The 17484-nt window shown below is 35.7% G+C and overlaps 1 protein-coding gene across 8 annotated transcripts in view; it reads left to right on the top strand.

Annotated features, from left to right (window-relative positions):
- PCDH15 (protocadherin related 15) overlaps positions 1-17484 on the top strand; it is a 1046857-nt gene that overhangs the window by 631766 nt on the left and 397607 nt on the right. For all 8 annotated transcript variants that reach the window (XM_027528919.1, XM_027528921.1, XM_027528918.1 and 5 more), the window contains 2 exons: positions 9822-9930; positions 15327-15439. In XM_027528919.1, the coding sequence (XP_027384720.1) occupies positions 9822-9930; positions 15327-15439 (222 nt within the window). The remainder of the gene's footprint in view (positions 1-9821; positions 9931-15326; positions 15440-17484) is intronic.

Genomic DNA, 17484 nt, shown 5'->3' with positions numbered 1-17484 from the left:
CCATAGTTCATCAGGCACTCTATCTATCAGATCTAGTCCTTTAAATCTATTTCTCACTTCCACTGTATAATCATAAGGCATTTGGTTTGTATTAATATTAGTGTATCCTGATGCACATTTCCATTTTTTGTCCAAATTTCTTTTTATTGTTCTATTTGTCAAGAAGAGACCTGCAGAATCTTTAGAAGTTTCTCTCATTATGGGTTAAGTAATACAGAATGACCTTCGGTTGAGACAGTGGGTATTTTTGGCAACAAGAGATGCTTCTTTTTCTTCACCCAATTTTTAATAACAAGAAACAGATCAAAAGTATATGGTATTTTGTTTTGCAAACCAACATCCAATAGGATAAGTTTAGCCTTATCAATTCTCCAGGCAAGAATAGTAGTGTGGAAGGGGAAGGTGGCCTTTCCCTTTTCCAGGGTATCTTCCCAACCCAGGGATTGAATCTGGATCTCCTGCATTGCAGGTGAATTCTTTACCATCTAAGCCACCAGAGAAGCCAGTTACTGTTAATAGTAACTATTATATGCCATGCTAAATTGCCTCCGTCATGTCGGACTCTTTGTGACCCTATGGACTGTAGCATGCCAGGCTCCTCTGTCCATGGGATTCTCCAGACAAGAATACTGAAGTGGGTTGCTATGCCCTCCTTTAGGGGATCTTCCCAATCCAGGGATCAAATCCACATCTACTGTGACTCCCGCATTGTAGACAGATTCTGTCCAACTGAGCCACTGGGGAAACCCCATCATATAATAGTAAATTAATATGCCAACTGTAAAGGGTCAGAGAAGGCAATGGCACCCCACTCCAGTACTTTTGCCTAGAAAATCCCATGGACGGAGGAGCCTGGTAGGCCACAGTCCATGGGGTTGCTGAGTCGGACATGACTGAGCAACTTCACTTTCACTTTTCCCTTTCATGCATTGGAGAAGGAAATGGCAACCCACTCCAGTGTTCTTGCCTGGAGAATCCCAGGGACGGGAAGCCTGGTGGGCTGCCGTCTATGGGGTCACACAGAGTTGGACACAACTGAAGCAACTTGGCACCAGCAGTAGCAGCAGCAACTGTAAATGATACAGGAAGGAAAGTTATGACCAACCTAGATAGCATATTGAAAAGCTGAGATATTACTTTGCCAACAAAGTTCTGTCTAGTCAAGGTTATGGTTTTTCCAGTAGCCATGTATGGATCTGAGAGTTGGACTGTGAAGAAAGCTGAGTGCTGAAGAATTGATGCTTTTGAACTGTGGTGTTGGAGAAGACTCTTGAGAGTCCCTTGGGCTGCAAGGAGATCCAACCAGTTCATTCTGAAGGAGATCAGTCCTGGGTGTTCTTTGGATGGAATGATGCTAAAGCTGAAACTCCACCTCATGCGAAGAGTTGACTCACTGGGAAAGACTCTGATGCTGGGAGGGATTGGGGGCAGGAGAAGGGGACGACAGATATGAGATGGCTGTATGGCATCACTGACTTGATGGACGTGAGTTTGAGTGAACTCGGGAGTTGGTTATGGACAGGGAGGCCTGGCGTGCTGCAATTCATGGAGTCGCAAAGAGTCGAACACGACTGAGAGACTGAACTGAACTGAACTGAACTGAAAGGATACAGTGTGTAGTTCACTTTTATAGTGAAAGTGAACGTGAAATGAAGTCGCTCTGTCATGTCCGACTCTTTGTGACCCCATGGACTGTAGCCTACCAGGCTCCTCCATCCATGGGATTTTCCAGGCAAAAGCACTGGCGTGGAGTACATTTCCTTCTCCAGGGGATCTTCTGAACCTGGTGATCGAACCCTGGTCTCCCGCATTGCAGGCAGACGCTTTAACCTCTGAGTTACCAGGGAAGCTCAAAAATGCTGGAAAATGCAATAATTATTTTTATATCCTTATATAGAATAAAGGTCTAATCAATATCTGAAATTAATATAAAAACACTGAATTCCATTTATTTTTTAAATCTTATTTTTTTTTTCTAATTCTGAATTAAAAATTCATTTTTCTTTGGCAGGCTCAACCCCCAATAAAATTTATCACCAGTCATTGTTTTTCTAAAATTTGTCTCTTTCTTTGGATGTTCCTATCAGATTTATTTTGCTATAATTATTTTCACAGAATTCATTCAATAGCCACAGTTTTCTCATTGGGTAAATGGTATTTGAGTATCTGCAATGTGTCAGACACAAAGTCAGGCACTAACAGTGAAAGGAATAATAATGATCCTTCTGTTTAATTTATTTTACTACTATCAGAAAGAAAATTATGCATAACTAAGGCATTTAAAAACTAATATTTAGTATTAACCTGAAATAGTCACTGCAAAGGACTGCAAAAGTTACTTTTTAAGCCAAGAAATGGTAGTAAATTTAAATTGATGTGAAATTAATTGATACAATTTAATGTAAATTAATGTTACTATTATACTCTTAGAAGGCTGAGTTAGTATTCATACTACATTTTGGAGCACACAGACTTTGGTCTTTCCAGCTGTGATGGCAGCATGCTTTCCTCTGCACTTCACTTCTCTATGACGTACAATGAACTAGGAAAGTAAGACTTCTGAGCAATAGACTGCTGAAGGTTAAAGCTATAGCCAGGACCATAATGAGGAAAGAACAATTATGTTTCTATTTGGAGAAGTTAGAAAAGAGGCTTTCTCTCAGAGTGTTAATCTTATTCATAAGTGAAAACATAGTTTTATTTAACACCTCTTTTATCTTGTTATTTTCCTGCTCATAAACCTGTACTAGGAAGGTCTGGATTGAAATGGCAGGTAGCTTTAGGTACTAGATTTATCTTTACCCATGACCATATTGAAATATTTGTAAAGACATAAAAAGAGATTAAAAGTGGCACCAACACTGGAAACAAGGAATCTAAGTCAGATTTGTGCAACAACAATGATAAGACTGCTGCTGTTTTGAAATAAAGAGTGAAAAACCCCACAGACAGGTAAAAATAGAAATTCAGCTTCCCACCACAGAAATATGGGAACTTCACAGTCATAAAGGCACCAAGCAATCAAAACACTGGTTGAGATACATGTGAATCCCAAGAAATATTCTGGAACATTGAAGAAGAATATTTTATATTCAAGATAAAAGGAAAAAAAAATGTTATTAAGACAGATATTAAAAGAAACATGTTGTCTATTTTAAAGCTTTGAATTTCAAATAAAAATAAGAAATGAAATATATAAATCATGAGATTAATGGTGAAATAAAGCTACTGTTAGAGTAGAAAGTAGAACTGGAATAATAAAACTAACTTCATGAACCATTTCTCTGTCACAAGTAATGGGGTTTGAGAGTATTTTAACCATGGCAGAATTTCTTTCAGAATCGGAGCCAATCCTCCCAATCTATGCTTTTTGACTAATTTATGGAATGTTCTAAATCCTTTGTTGTCATTTCAACAATTTTCATACCATCTTCACCGGGGTGGATTCCATATTAAGAAACCAATTTCTTTGCTTATCCATAAGAAGCAACTCTTAATTTGTTATGGCTGGTTTAATCGTCTATCCAGACCAAAAACATTCTTCATATTAGCAATAAGAATGTTTTGCTTTCTAATCATTCATATGTTCACAAAATTAACATTTTGAATTTCCTTGAAGAACTTTTCCTTTGCATTCATGACATGGCTAGCTGTTTGGCCAAAGAAACCTTGCTTCCAACCTATCTTGGCTTTCCACCTTCACTAAGTGTAATCATTTCTATCTTTTGTTCTGAAGTGAGAGATTTCCATTCTTCCTTCTACTTAAACACTTGCATCCGTTGTAGGGTTATTAATTGGCTTAAGTTCAACAGTGTTGTGTATCACAGAATTAGGAAGCCCAAGATGAGTGAGAAAGGTCAGGGAACAAACTGTTGTGGGGCAGTCAGAACACATACACCATTTATTAATTAAGTTGCACCATTTACTGTATGGGCACAGTTCCTGGGGCTCCAAAACAGCTGCAGTAGTAACAGTAAAGACTATTGATTGCAGAACACTGTAACAAGCATAGTGATAGTGAAAATGTCTGAGATACTGTAAGGATTACCAAAATATGATACAGAGACAAAAAGTGAACAAATGATTTTGGAAAAATGGTTCTGATAGACTTGTTTGACACGGGTTTACTTCAAAGTTCCAATTTGTAAAAGATGCAGTGTTTGTGAAGTACAGTGAGGCAAAGTGCCATAAAATGAGATATGCCTGTACTCAGAAAATTTCTGATTTACTATTTAATTTCAAGATACAAGCAAATTTCGGTAAGACCAATAAAGAAAAACCATAAAGAAACCAAACACTAGGTAGAGCTCAGATTTCTGATCCACAGAAACAAAACTGGATAACAATGGAGTCAAGTTTATGAATAGAGAAAGTTAGTGAAATGGAGAACATAATACTCAGTCAATACTTTCCATTCAACCATTAACATTCTCATATATACAAGTATTCACATTTTCTCACTGAAAAAAAATTCAAGGACATATGTCAGTTGACTGGTCAATAAAAGTAAAGATTTTAAAAATAAGTAAATCATGATATAAGTATTTAGATATGTGTATTAAAACAAAAAAATAGAATACAAATCAATAAAAATGTAATTTAATATTTTAAATATATGTGCAACTGAATGTAGGAATATAAAATAATTTTTTTCAAAATAATTCTTAAAGGAAATGAAAAAAATATACTGTTGTTCTCAATTCTCAAATTAACTAATACAATTATGTAAAGTTTAAAAATAAAATCAATCAATGCAAAAAAAAAAAGAAAGAAACAAATAGTCATCAGTGAGTGAAAAAAAAAAAAAGTGTAGCATTTTTGGATCGCAGCCATTCTGACTGGTGTGAAATGGTACCTCATAGTGGTTTTGATTTGCATTTCTCTGATAATGAGTGATGTTGAGCATCTTTTCATGTGTTTGTTAGCCATCTGTATGTCTTCTTTGGAGAAATGTCTATTTAGTTCTTTGGCCCATTTTTTGATTGGGTCACTTATTTTTCTGGAGTTGAGCTGTAGGAGTTGCTTGTATATTTTTGAGATTAGTTGTTTGTCAGTTGCTTCATTTGCTATTATTTTCTCCCATTCTGAAGGCTGTCTTTTCACCTTGATGGATTCATTTTGATATTTGGCAAAACTAATACAATTATGTAAAGTTTAAAAATAAAATTTAAAAAAAAGTGTAGCATTTTTGAAGTATGTGTGTGTGTATCTGTATGTGTGTGTGTTTAAGACTGGGAAGTAGATGTATGATAAATTAGAGATTTGTCACAAACCTGCTTGTCCGTGCAGGAGATGTAAAAGATGTGGGTTTGATGCCTGGGTCAGGAAGATCCCCTGGAGAAAAGCATGGCAACCCACTACAATATTCTTGCCTGGAGAATCCCATGGACAGAAAAGCCTGGGAGGCTATAGTCCATAGGGTTGCACATAGTCAGACATGACTGAAGTGACTTAACACGCAAAATAATATAAGCAACTTCGACGTACAACTATACAGTATAACTATAACATTAGTGGAAGTTGCATATCATTGCAAATTGTGTTTTTGAAAAGCAGATGCATTGGTTTAGAACAGTGGTTATAACGCGGGGTAAAAATAATCAACAAACTTTAGATATATGCAAAGTGGTGAAATATCACTGTGAAAATATACAGATAGATAGATGCTAGATATATAGATAATTCTAATAGAAAATATCTCAAACTAGTAACAGTGGTTATTAGTGGGTTGTAGAGTTTTAAATATTATTTGTTTCTGTGATCACATAAAAAGTTCAGAGTAATTGACTTGGCCTATGCCACCCACCTTTTCAATATATTTTAAAAATATTCACAAGGAGGAGAATATTTCAAAACATATGACACTTTTTCAAACAATTTGATATTTCTGACGTTTGAAAAGAGCACAAGTAATTAAAGAAAAACAGAAACGGTAGCTTAGTTTCTTAAGGAAAGACATTGAGTATATATGTGTCTATATGAGAGTATTGTGAGCATCTTAGACTTGTTTGTCCTTTCTCTATTAGTTAACATATAGTTAACAGACAAGAAGCTGGCTCAGTTCAGTTCAGTTCAGTTGCTCAGTTGTGTCCAGCTCTTTGCAACCCCATGGACTGCAGCATGCCAGGCCTCCCTGTCCATCACCAACTCCTGGAATTTACTCAAACTCATGTCCATTGAGTTGGTGATGCCATCCAACCATCTCATCCTCTGTCATCCCCTTCTCCTGTTTTCAATCTTTCCCAGTATCAGGCTCTTTTCCAATGAGTCAGCTCTTCGCATCAGGTGTCCAAAGTATCAGAGTTTCAGCTTCAATATCAGTCCTTCCAATGAATATTCAGGACTGATCTCCTTTAGGATGGACTGGTTGGATCTCCTTGCAGTCCAAGGGACTCTCAAGAGTCTTCTCCAACACCATAGTTCAAAGGCATCAGTTCTCCTGTGTTCAGCTTTCTTTATAGTCCAACTCTCACATCCATACATGACTACTGGAAAAACCATAGCCTTGACTAGATGGACCTTTGTTGGCAAAGTAATGTCTCTGCTTTTTAATATGCTGTCTAGGTCAGCATAACTTTTCTTCCAAAGAGTAAGTGTATTTTAATTTCATGGCTTCAGTCACCATCTGCAGTGATTTTGGAGCCCCAAAAAATAAGTCTGCCACTTTTTCCCCACCTATTGGCCACGAAGTGACGGGACCGGCTGCCATGATTTTAGTTTTCTGAATGTTGAGTTTTAAACCAACTTTTTCATTCTCCTCTTTCACTTTCATTAAGAGGCTCTGGAAACTAGCTAAATATTTTCAAAAACTTCTGAGAAAATGGTGTACTTAAATATAATAAGAGATGAGAATAAAAATGTCCACAAATTGACTTTGACATTGCTGTTAATAATTGTGTAGTGAATTTTCTTTCATGTAGTCTATATCTTACTTTTTTGTTAAAGGGAGAGTATAACAAATTTAAATTCCAATTGGATATTTAAGTAGTTTTTAAGAAGGGTATTGAAAAGAGAAGTTTCTAAGTGCAAAGAGCACATCAAATTTAATGAAAGTAATTTAATAATAAATGATAAGTTCAATTATTTAGGTATTAAATGATATAATTTGTTAAAATTTCAAATCAGTTAATTATCAGTGCTAGAATATATTTATAGTTGATGGTGAAGTTTTTACTATTTTAACATAACTATTCTCTTTCTAAATGCTATAAAATTATTCAATTAAAATACAGACCACAAATCTAAGCAATCATGAGTCCACTATCATATACATAGGAAGGTGAATCTTAGAATCAGTCAAAATTAAGAATTATAATAATTAAAGATAATAAGCCAGAGATACTACTAGTCATTCTATGAGCTCAGTTTACCTCTCCAAAGTTGTGTCTGAATATATTTGTTTTCAGGGAAAACTTTCTATAGATCATTCTTGGAGATTTTTATAATGTCTTGATTTAATTTAAAACACTTAAGCTGTTTCAGTATAATATTATATGTATGTTATATATAATGTATATATATATATATATATATATATATATATATCATGTGAATATATCACTCAAATGCTGAGTTGAAGGATATTTAAATTTTAAACAGGGTCTTTTAAACAGCATCTCAAGTCTGAAGATTTTACTAAGTAGAGAGTGAAAGAAAAATTGTGGGGTGTTCCTGGTGGCTCAGGTGGTAAAAAATCCACCTGCAACACAGGAGACTTGGATTCAAGCCCTGGGTTGGGTAGATACCCTGGAGCAGGGCAGTGGCAACCCACTCCAGTATTCTTTCCTGGAGAATATCCAAGGACAGAGGAGCCTGGTAGGTTGCAGTTTATGGGGTTGCAAAGAGTCAAACACGATTGAATGACTAAGCACAGCACGACACACACCACATTGGGTGAGAACAACAGTGGTCAAATGGATTTAATGTAGTAATGTTGATATTGATTTAACATTTTCATGGTTCTAAATCCACATTTAAAGAAATGAATAGAGTGTAAGTTATCCCTGGATTCCCAGGAGGCACAGTGGGAAAGAATCCACCTGGTCTAAATCCACCTGTAGGAGATTTAAGAGAGGTGGGTTTGATCCTTGGGTCAGCTCCCTGGAGAAAAAAATGACAACCCACTCCAGTATTCTTGCCTGGAGAATCCCATGGACAGAGGAGCCTGGTGGGCTACTGTCCACGCAGTCACAGAGAGTCAGACATGACTGGGCACGTGGACACACACAGAAGTTATCCCCACAAAGAGCTCTTTATTTTTAGGAAAATACTGATAGCATTTAGACCACTGAGAACCCATTAGAAAAAATGATTTGGACAGAGCCCCTAAGATGTATGTGAGCTCTAAATTATTGGTCAATGTTTACCTTCAATTATTAAAATTCCCGTAAACCTAATATAACTTAATAACATAACATTAAGTTTTGTGCATAACAATTAATATCATTGCTTTTTTGGTTTCATTTAGAATGCCAGAACTATACATTTCTGCTGAGATTAGAAACTATAGATTTTGTACAAGAGTGAATGATACATTTCAAGGTTATGTTAGTTGAGAAGGAATAATATATAAGAGCCTTGCAGCGATTCCTTAGAATGTGTATGAGATACTGAGACACACTCTATTTCCATTCAGAATTACTATTATATATTTGGACTGAGAGTTCCACAAACTTAAAGCAGTATTTTCTAAATTGTGTTCTAAGGGTGTTAGTTCAAGAAGATGTTAATAAATGATTCTAGAAAATGTACAAATAATGCTCCTTTCTTAGACAGTTGTTAGGCAAATTAATGCACTTAAATCTCTGAAACAACCTGTAGTAGAATGAATTAACATTTTTTAAATGTTATTTAATATGGTGTTTCCCAAACTTATCTCTGCAAAGTAAATGTTTGTCTTTCCAGCATACCTATTATAATCTAGCACAGGGTTAGCAAAATACATCCTATTCGCCATCTGTTTTTGTAAATAAAGTACTATTGCAACACAGTCATGTCTACTGGTTGCTTTTGTTACAATGGCAGGCTTGAGTAGCTATAACAGAGACTGCATGGCCAGCAAAGCCTAAGCATATTTATTATCTGGTCCTGATAGCAAAACTTGATGCCACTGGACATCAGAAATGCATTATATCTTTAAACAAAATATTCTTGCAGATAAGAATAATATCTGTCCATGGGATTTTCCAGGCAAGAGTACTGGAGTGGGTTGCCATTGCCTTCTCTGATAATATATATAGCTATATATAACATGTATATTATATATAATTATATGTATATAAGGTATAATTATATGTATATAAGTTACATGTATATACCTACATGATATATCATTAAGTTTAACTATATGAAACATACAATTGATTTCTATTGACTTAAACATAAAATTTTAAAACATTTATTTTAATGTAATTTATGTGAAACTTTAAGTCATCATTTAGGGAGAAAAGTATATAAATATATTTACAAATCTTGTCTAAAGCCAAAAACAAATACTATACTTGATAACCTTATATGTTTGATTAAATTATTAAGGAAAGATTTAAAATTTATTAATATACTTCTTCCTTGCTCTCCTTTTAGGAGAAATCTGTGATATAAAGCCCTGTGTACAAAGTAACTAAGTCTTTTCATTTGACTTTGAGGGCATCTTGCTCCCCTTTCAGATTCAAAACTAACTAATTTGTGGTATTAAATTACACATTTTGAAATCTGACTTTACTCATTCAGGTGTTATCTAGCTGTCCAGACAACAATATCTGAGTGTCAGTTCTCTCTGAAGTAATAAAACTGAACTAAACTCTCTGATTCTTTTTTTCCAGGAAGAACTGAACCCCATCATTGTTACACCACCCATCCAAGCCATTGATCAGGACCGGAATATCCAGCCACCTTCAGATAGGCCAGGCATCCTCTATTCCATCCTTGTTGGTTTGTATAGTCTAACATTTTACATTCTCAGCTATAGCTCTAAAATTATGTAGGAAAAATAAGTTTCATTTTTTTTAAGTTCAATAACAAAGATTTTGTTTTTAGAAATTTTATTGAAATTATTTTTATATGTAAATAAATTGTAAGACAACCATTCAAAAATACTTTTTTCCCTTAGAATCAGTCTCAATGAAATGAGAACAATAAGTAGAAACACTTTTATTGAGGAGGCAAAACAACTTCAAAATAGTATGCAGTCTGCTGTTGGTAGTTTTCTCTGTATCAGCTCACAAAGAATTCTCTAAGAAAAATTGAAAAATCAATTTAAAAGCTTACATTTTTTGTTCTACTAGTATTTTATCATTGGTTGGGTACCATTGCCATTACATAATTCTAAAAATAGTGATTCCATTACATAATTCTGAAAAGTATGGGACAATTAAATAAGAGCTATTGGAGCCAACAAGAAGAAAGATTACACATTATACCCTTTGGGGAAATTTTCCTTGAAGATTTCAGAGAAGTCATTTTAATCCATTCTTGTGCATATCTGTTAGTCATACCAAAAGCAAAACTGACAAGAATCTCATTATGTCACTTTTCTTAAACTGCTTTTGCTAAAATATGGATGTAGCTGTTTTGCATGATTTATAGTATCCAGAGAGATACACCCATCTAAAACAAACAACACATCTCTTAATGAAGAAGAGACACTTTTGAAGTATGTTTCAAAGTAACTATTGAATGGAATTTAACTTTATCCTCAACCCCTTCCCACCGGACAGATGGATATTTTAATCACCTAGAGATGCCACAGATTTCAAAATATAATGTTATAACATACTTAGAAATACTGTCCATAGAGAAAATTCAAGTAATTCTGTCTCAAGTCTTTGGTGTCTAGAACTACACATGTATTATAAGTAAGTTGTAGAGATTAGACTATTAAAGTTTTTTTAAAAGTGCTTATGAACACAAGCATAAGTCTGTTTTAAGTCTTTAGGGGGGTGACATGGTGGCTTAGTTGGTAAAGAGCCAACTTTACCTGTAATGAAGGAGACCCAAGTTCAATCCCTGGGTGGGGCAGAATCCCTGGAGAAGGAAATGGCAGCCCACTCCAAAATTCTTGTCTGGAGAATCCATGGACAGAGGAGCCTGTTGGGCTACAGTCCACGGGGTCACAAAGAATTGGACATGACTGAGTGACTAACACTTTCTTTCACTTTCAAGTTGACATACATAAAAGGAAATAGGCGCTTTTTTTTTTTTTCCCCATTAACTAAGGACTTGATAGTATGGCAATTACTATGCTAGATGATGTAGATATGAACATGAGGGAGAACTGGTCTATGTTGGGCAGGAATACACTCTATGGATAAAAATGTCAGAAGATACATTAAAATACATGGTTTTAAAAAAAGCATGATTTTAAATACTACAAGTAAAGTATGAACCACATGTCACGTGATCTCATGGGAAGAGATAACTAAAGATATCTATGAAATTGCTTAGAAAGAGTTATTTTAGCAGAAAAACTATAGTTTTCAAGTATAAAATGGGATAAAAATGATTTGGATAATGCAGCAAGTGAAAAGTTCCAAGTGTTAAATTTAAAGATAATTATAATATAATTTCATTACTTGGTTATTGCGTCTTGCCATGCAGTTTTGTAAGGCCGTTAAATTTACAGCTGTTTTAACTTCAGTTCAGTTCAGTATCTCAGTCATGTCCGACTCTTTGCGACCCCATAAATTGCAGAACGCCAGGCCTTCCTGTCCATCACCAACTCCCAGAGTTCACCCAAACTCATGTGCATCGAGTCAGTGATGCCATCCAGCCATCTCATCCTCTGTCGTCCCCTTCTCCTCCTGCCCCCAACCCCTCCCAGCATCAGAGTCTTTTCCAATGAGTCAACTCTTCACATGAGGTGGCCAAAGTATTGGAGTTTCAGCTTTAGCATCGTTCCTTCCAAAGAACACCCAAGGACTGATCTCCTTTAGAATGGACTGGTTGGATCTCCTTGCAGGCCAAGGGACTCTCAAGTCTTCTCCAACACGACAGTTCAAAAGCATTTTCCTTTTCCCTTACTGATACTTTATGATGAGCCACAGGTAGAAAAGATATGCCCACTCTCACATTAGAATAGAATGCATCCACATTTTCATCTATTACTAGCACTTCCATTGCTTTATTGCTTATTGAACATAAACACCTTCTCCATTTGTGGTTTACTTGAATATACTGTATGAAAAATAGATAAATTTTTATCATTTTCTGTATGACTCTACTATTAAGTAAATGCTCCTAACAAAAAATCCATTTTCCCCTAATTTTGCAGATGATTCCTTTATCATATACTTAATTTTCATGTGCAATTTTGACTATTTCTGAATTTTTAAGCTTAACTGGCATCATTTTTCTCCCCTTACATAAGCCCAGGAAATTTTTATTTCTTGTTGAAGCAGAGGACTATAGCAATTAACACAGTTTTGAATATAATTTACATCTTTAAACCTGGATTTGAATAAAGCTCTGTCTGACATTGTCTCTTTGACCTTGGACAAATTACTTAATATTGCAAATCTCCTAAGTCTTCCCGGGTACAATGAGAATAATTTACAGTGGTATCGATGATTATTTATGTAAAGCACTTAAGGGCTTTCCAGGTAGGTTAGATGGTAAAGAATTGGCTTGCAATGCAGGATACCCAGGTTTGATCCCTGGCTTGGGAAGATCCCTTGGAGAAGGGAATGGATACCCACTCCAGTATTCTTGCCTGGGAAATTCTATGGACAGAGGAACCTGCTGGGCCATGGTCCATGGGGTTGCAAAGAGGGACACAACTGAGCAACTAACAAACACACATAAAGCTCTTAGCACAATATTCAGTTCAGTTCAGTAGCTCAGTCATGGCCGATTCTCTGCGACCCCATGAATCGCACCACCGCAGACATCTCTGTCCATCACCAACTCCCGGAGTTCACCCAAACTCATGTGCATCAAGTCAGTGATGCCATCCAGCCATCTCATCCTCTGTCATCCCCTTCTCCTCCTGCCCCCAATCCCTCCCAGCATGAGGTTCTTTTCCAATGAGTCAACTTTTCGCATGAGATGGCCAAAGTATTGGAGTTTCAGCTTTAGCATCATTCCTTCCAATGAACACCCAGGACTGATCTCCTTTAGAATGGACTGGTTGGATCTCTTTGCAGGCCAAGGGACTCTCAAGAGTCTTCTTCAACACGACATTTCAAAAACATCAATTTTTCGGCACTCTATTTTCTTCACAGTCCAACTTTCACATCTATACATGACCACTGGGAAAACCATAGCCTTGACTAGATGGACCTTTGTTGGCAAAGTAACACCTCTACTTTTGAAGATGCTGTCTAGGTTGGTCATAACTTTCCTTCCAAGGAGTAAGGGTCCCTTAAATTCATGGCTGCAATTACCATCTGCAGTGATTTTGGAGCCCAGAAAATAAAGTCTGCCACTGTTTCCACTGTTTCTCCATCTATTTCCTATGAAGTGATGGGACAAGATGCCATGATCTTTGTTCTCTGAATGCTGAGGTTTAAGCCAACTTTTTCACTCTCCTCATTCACTTTCATCAAGAGGCTTTTTAGTTCCTCTTCACTTTCTGCCATAAGGGTGGTGTCATCTGCATATCTGAGGTGATTGATATTTCTCCCAGCAATCTTGATTCCAGCTTGTACTTCTTCCAGTCCAACATTTCTCCTGATGTACTCTGCATATAAGTTAAATAAACAGGATGACAATATACAGCCTTGACATACTCCTTTTCCTATTTGGAACCAGTCTCTTGTTCCATGTCCAGTTCTAACTGTTGCTTCCTGACCTGCATATAGGTTTCTCAAGAGGCAGATCAGGTGGTCTGGTATTCCCATCTCTTTCAGAATTTTCCACAGTTCATTGTGATCCACATAGTCCAAGGCTTTGGCATAGTCAATAAAGCAGAAATAGACGTTTTTCTGGAACTCTCTTGCTTTTTCCATGATCCAGCGGATGTTGGCAATTTGATCTCTGGTTCCTCTGCCTTTTCTAAAACCAGACTGAACATCTGGAAGTTCACGGTTCACGTATTGCTGAAGCCTGGCTTGGAGAATTTTGAGCATTACTTTACTAGCGTGTGAGATGACTGCAGTTGTGCGGTAGTTCGAGCATTCTTTGGCATTGCCTTTCTTTGGGATTGGAGTGAAAACTGACCTTTCCAGTCCTGTGTCCACTGCTGAGTTTTCCAAATGTGCTGGCATATGGAGTGCAGCACTTTCACAGCATCATCTTTCAGGATTTGAAATAGCTCAACTGGAATTCCATCACCTCTACTAGCTTTGTTCGTAGTGATGCTTTCTAAGGCCCACTTGACTTCACATTCCAGGATGTCTGGTTCTAGGTGAGTGACCACACCATCATGATTATCTTGGTCATGAAGATCTTTTTTGTACAGTCTGTGTATTCTTGCCACCTCTTCTTAATATCTTCTGCTTCTTAGAGGTCCATACCATTTCTGTATGGACCTTTATCGAGCCCATCTTCACATGAAATGTTCCCTTGGTATTTCTAATTTTCCTGAAGAGATCTCTAGTCTTTCCCATTCCTTTGTTTTCCTCTATTTCATAGCACAATGTAGGATTTAATAATTGGCAGTCATGTTGTATTTTATTCTTATCTTTATCATTAAGCCAAATGCGTATATTCCACAATTATATGATTTGACTTACACTTTGTGTTCATTTTGAGAAAAAGAATGTTGTACTATACAAAGGAAGATGATACAATTTAAGAAAAATTCAGTTCACTAAAATGGCTGAATTTTAGAAATATCCTCTCTAGACAGTAAAGTAAATAAAAATATTTTATTTAATATTTAATGTTTTTTATTTAAAGTGGTTGATATAATTAGATGAATACTTATTTTAAGAAACATGTTTGTCCAGCTGTAATAGAATATTCTCATTTTAATATTCAAGCAACTTGATATTTAGTACAAATTACTAGTCATCTTTTGCTGTATGTTGAAAGACCATGCAGATTATAATTAAAATATATGTACCATTAAAATACAATTTTATAATTCAAAATTTATTATCAATGAACTTAATATCTCTTTTATGTAATGAAGCTTCAAATTAAAGATTTCACTTAATAAAAGGTATTTGGCAAATCATCCAAACAAGAAGTAATGTCATCCCCTTATTCATAAACCAACTAGAGATAAACCACATTTTCATCTGTTTTCCTTAGACGCATAATTTTGAAACTTAATTTACTAATGAATTTGTGAATTTGTTCCTCAGTTAATGAAAAGAGATAGATAAAGCAGATACACATATTACTTATTGTTCTCTATTGTGTGCTGAAATGTCAATGTCTTTCAGGGACTCCTGAGGATTACCCACGATTTTTTCATATGCATCCTAGGACTGCAGAACTTAGTCTCCTGGAGCCAGTAAATAGAGACTTTCACCAGAAATTTGATTTGGTTATTAAGGTAAATTTACCGAATTGCTTAATGTTCTTGTGTTTATAAATATAACTAATGTTCTAATGTTTTTGTGTTTATCAACAAATTCTGTAGCAACTACTGTAGGGGCTTTTATACTATAAAAATGAAAATTAATTTGAACTGCAATTAGCCAATTTTTCTTTAAAATGGTGAAGTGCAACAGTTAGAATACATGGTGCTGCTTTTTTTCTTTAACATAACTTTATATATTAAACTGCTATTCAAATACTGAATATTTTTATATGTAATAAATACCCTAATCAAAGGTATATGATTTACATACTATAATTTATCACATCTTCTAACATTTAGTTTAGGTTTTGATTTTTGGTTTTTGTCTGTTTGTTTCACCAAGTGGATTTAGCTTTTAACCACAAATTCTTAACCAATGAATATATTTTAAAAGTACCTGGATTTATATATACATATATTTTTTTTATTTTAATGGGGGCTTCCTTGGCAACTCAGATGGTAAAGAATCAGGCTGCAATGCAGGAGACCCGGGTTCAATCCCTGGGTTGGGAAGATCCCCTAGAGAAGGGAATGGCAACCCACTCCAGTAGTCTTGCCTGGAGAATTCCATGAACAGAGGAGCTTGGTAAAATACAGTCTATGTGGTGGCAAAGAGTCGGACACAACTGAGCGACAATGTGTTATGCTTTGTCTTCTTTGTCCAGAAATTATTTTAATATATGTCTCATTATTTTTTTAATCTGAAAGAGGATCCTAGACCACAAAAATTTTCAAAGCTAAGAGAATTTATTTGGCTTACAGTTTTGGTTTAATATCTACTATATTGCAATAAAACCATTAAAAAGGTACTGTGGAAACCCATATGATGTGTTAGTTAGTTCTTAAAGACTTTACTGAGAAGGTAAGACTTGAGCTGCCTAACAAAGGAAGAATATGAATTTACCTAGTAGAGATAGGGCCTGGGAGAAGAGCATTCTAAGTAAAAGAACAAATATAAGGAAGGATATGCAGTAAATCTAGTGTATGTTGTCCGACTTTTTCACGGCTATGCATACGAAAAATAGATATGCAGCCCTGTGACATTAAAAATGTTTTTGAAGTGTTAAAAGAAAGTAAGGGAAGGAAGCTTACTGAGCACGTATGTCATATATGTTTTATGTATATTTTTCATTGAGTTGTAGTCACAATCTTAGTACTTTGCTTATTGGTACAAGTATGAAAACTAAAGTTCAGATAGCAAGTGACTGAATCAGAATTACATCATTAATAAGCAGCAGGATTGAAATTCAAATTTAAGTTTATCTAAGCTAAAGCCATACTTATTTTACTTCACGAAGATGCAGCTGCTTAGAAATGGCTGTCTGGGTTTAATTATCTGTCAGAGCAACTGCAAACAGTAATACAGAGATACATTTGATTTTAGCTCAAATTAGGACATATTTTGTTGGCCCAATTATATTACACACACTCTAGATTCTGTATTTGTTTAGTGTTTCTTTGTCCGTGAAGAACGTTGATCTAGAAGGAGGAGAAATCATATAATATAAGCTGATAAATCAAATACATCAACTGCTAACAGGAAGGAAATGTAAAACTCACTAACAAAGCACAGATTAAGGGCATTTAAATTAATCTGGGGACTCAGGGAAGATTTTCTGGAGATTACCCCAAGCTAAATTTTGCTGTATTGGACAGATTTGGCTAATGAATAAAACCGGGAAATGTGTTTGAACATAAGGAAGAACAGAAGTGAAATCTTGGAGGCATGACATACCAGGCTACAAGTAGTTAACAGGGAAGTGAGGTACAAAGCAGGAGCAGGGAGAAAACCTTGTGTGCAACTGCAATTTCCTTAGATCTCATTCAGGAGGAGTTTGGGAGTCATTCAACAAAGAAAGACTTCTTTTACCGTTTGTTTGAAATAGTGATGGATGAGATTCACCTTGCACAATTTTAATTATCATTGGACTATATAAAACTACAAAATGTGTATCCATTGTCTCCTCTGGATCTACCTGGAGCCCTGTGGTGCTGTACTCTGTGGGAGTTAAGAAACG

This window comes from Bos indicus x Bos taurus, chromosome 26 (genome assembly GCF_003369695.1).
Source record: "Bos indicus x Bos taurus breed Angus x Brahman F1 hybrid chromosome 26, Bos_hybrid_MaternalHap_v2.0, whole genome shotgun sequence".
NCBI lineage: Eukaryota > Metazoa > Chordata > Mammalia > Artiodactyla > Bovidae > Bos > Bos indicus x Bos taurus.
This window is presented reverse-complemented; position numbering and strand designations above follow the sequence as displayed.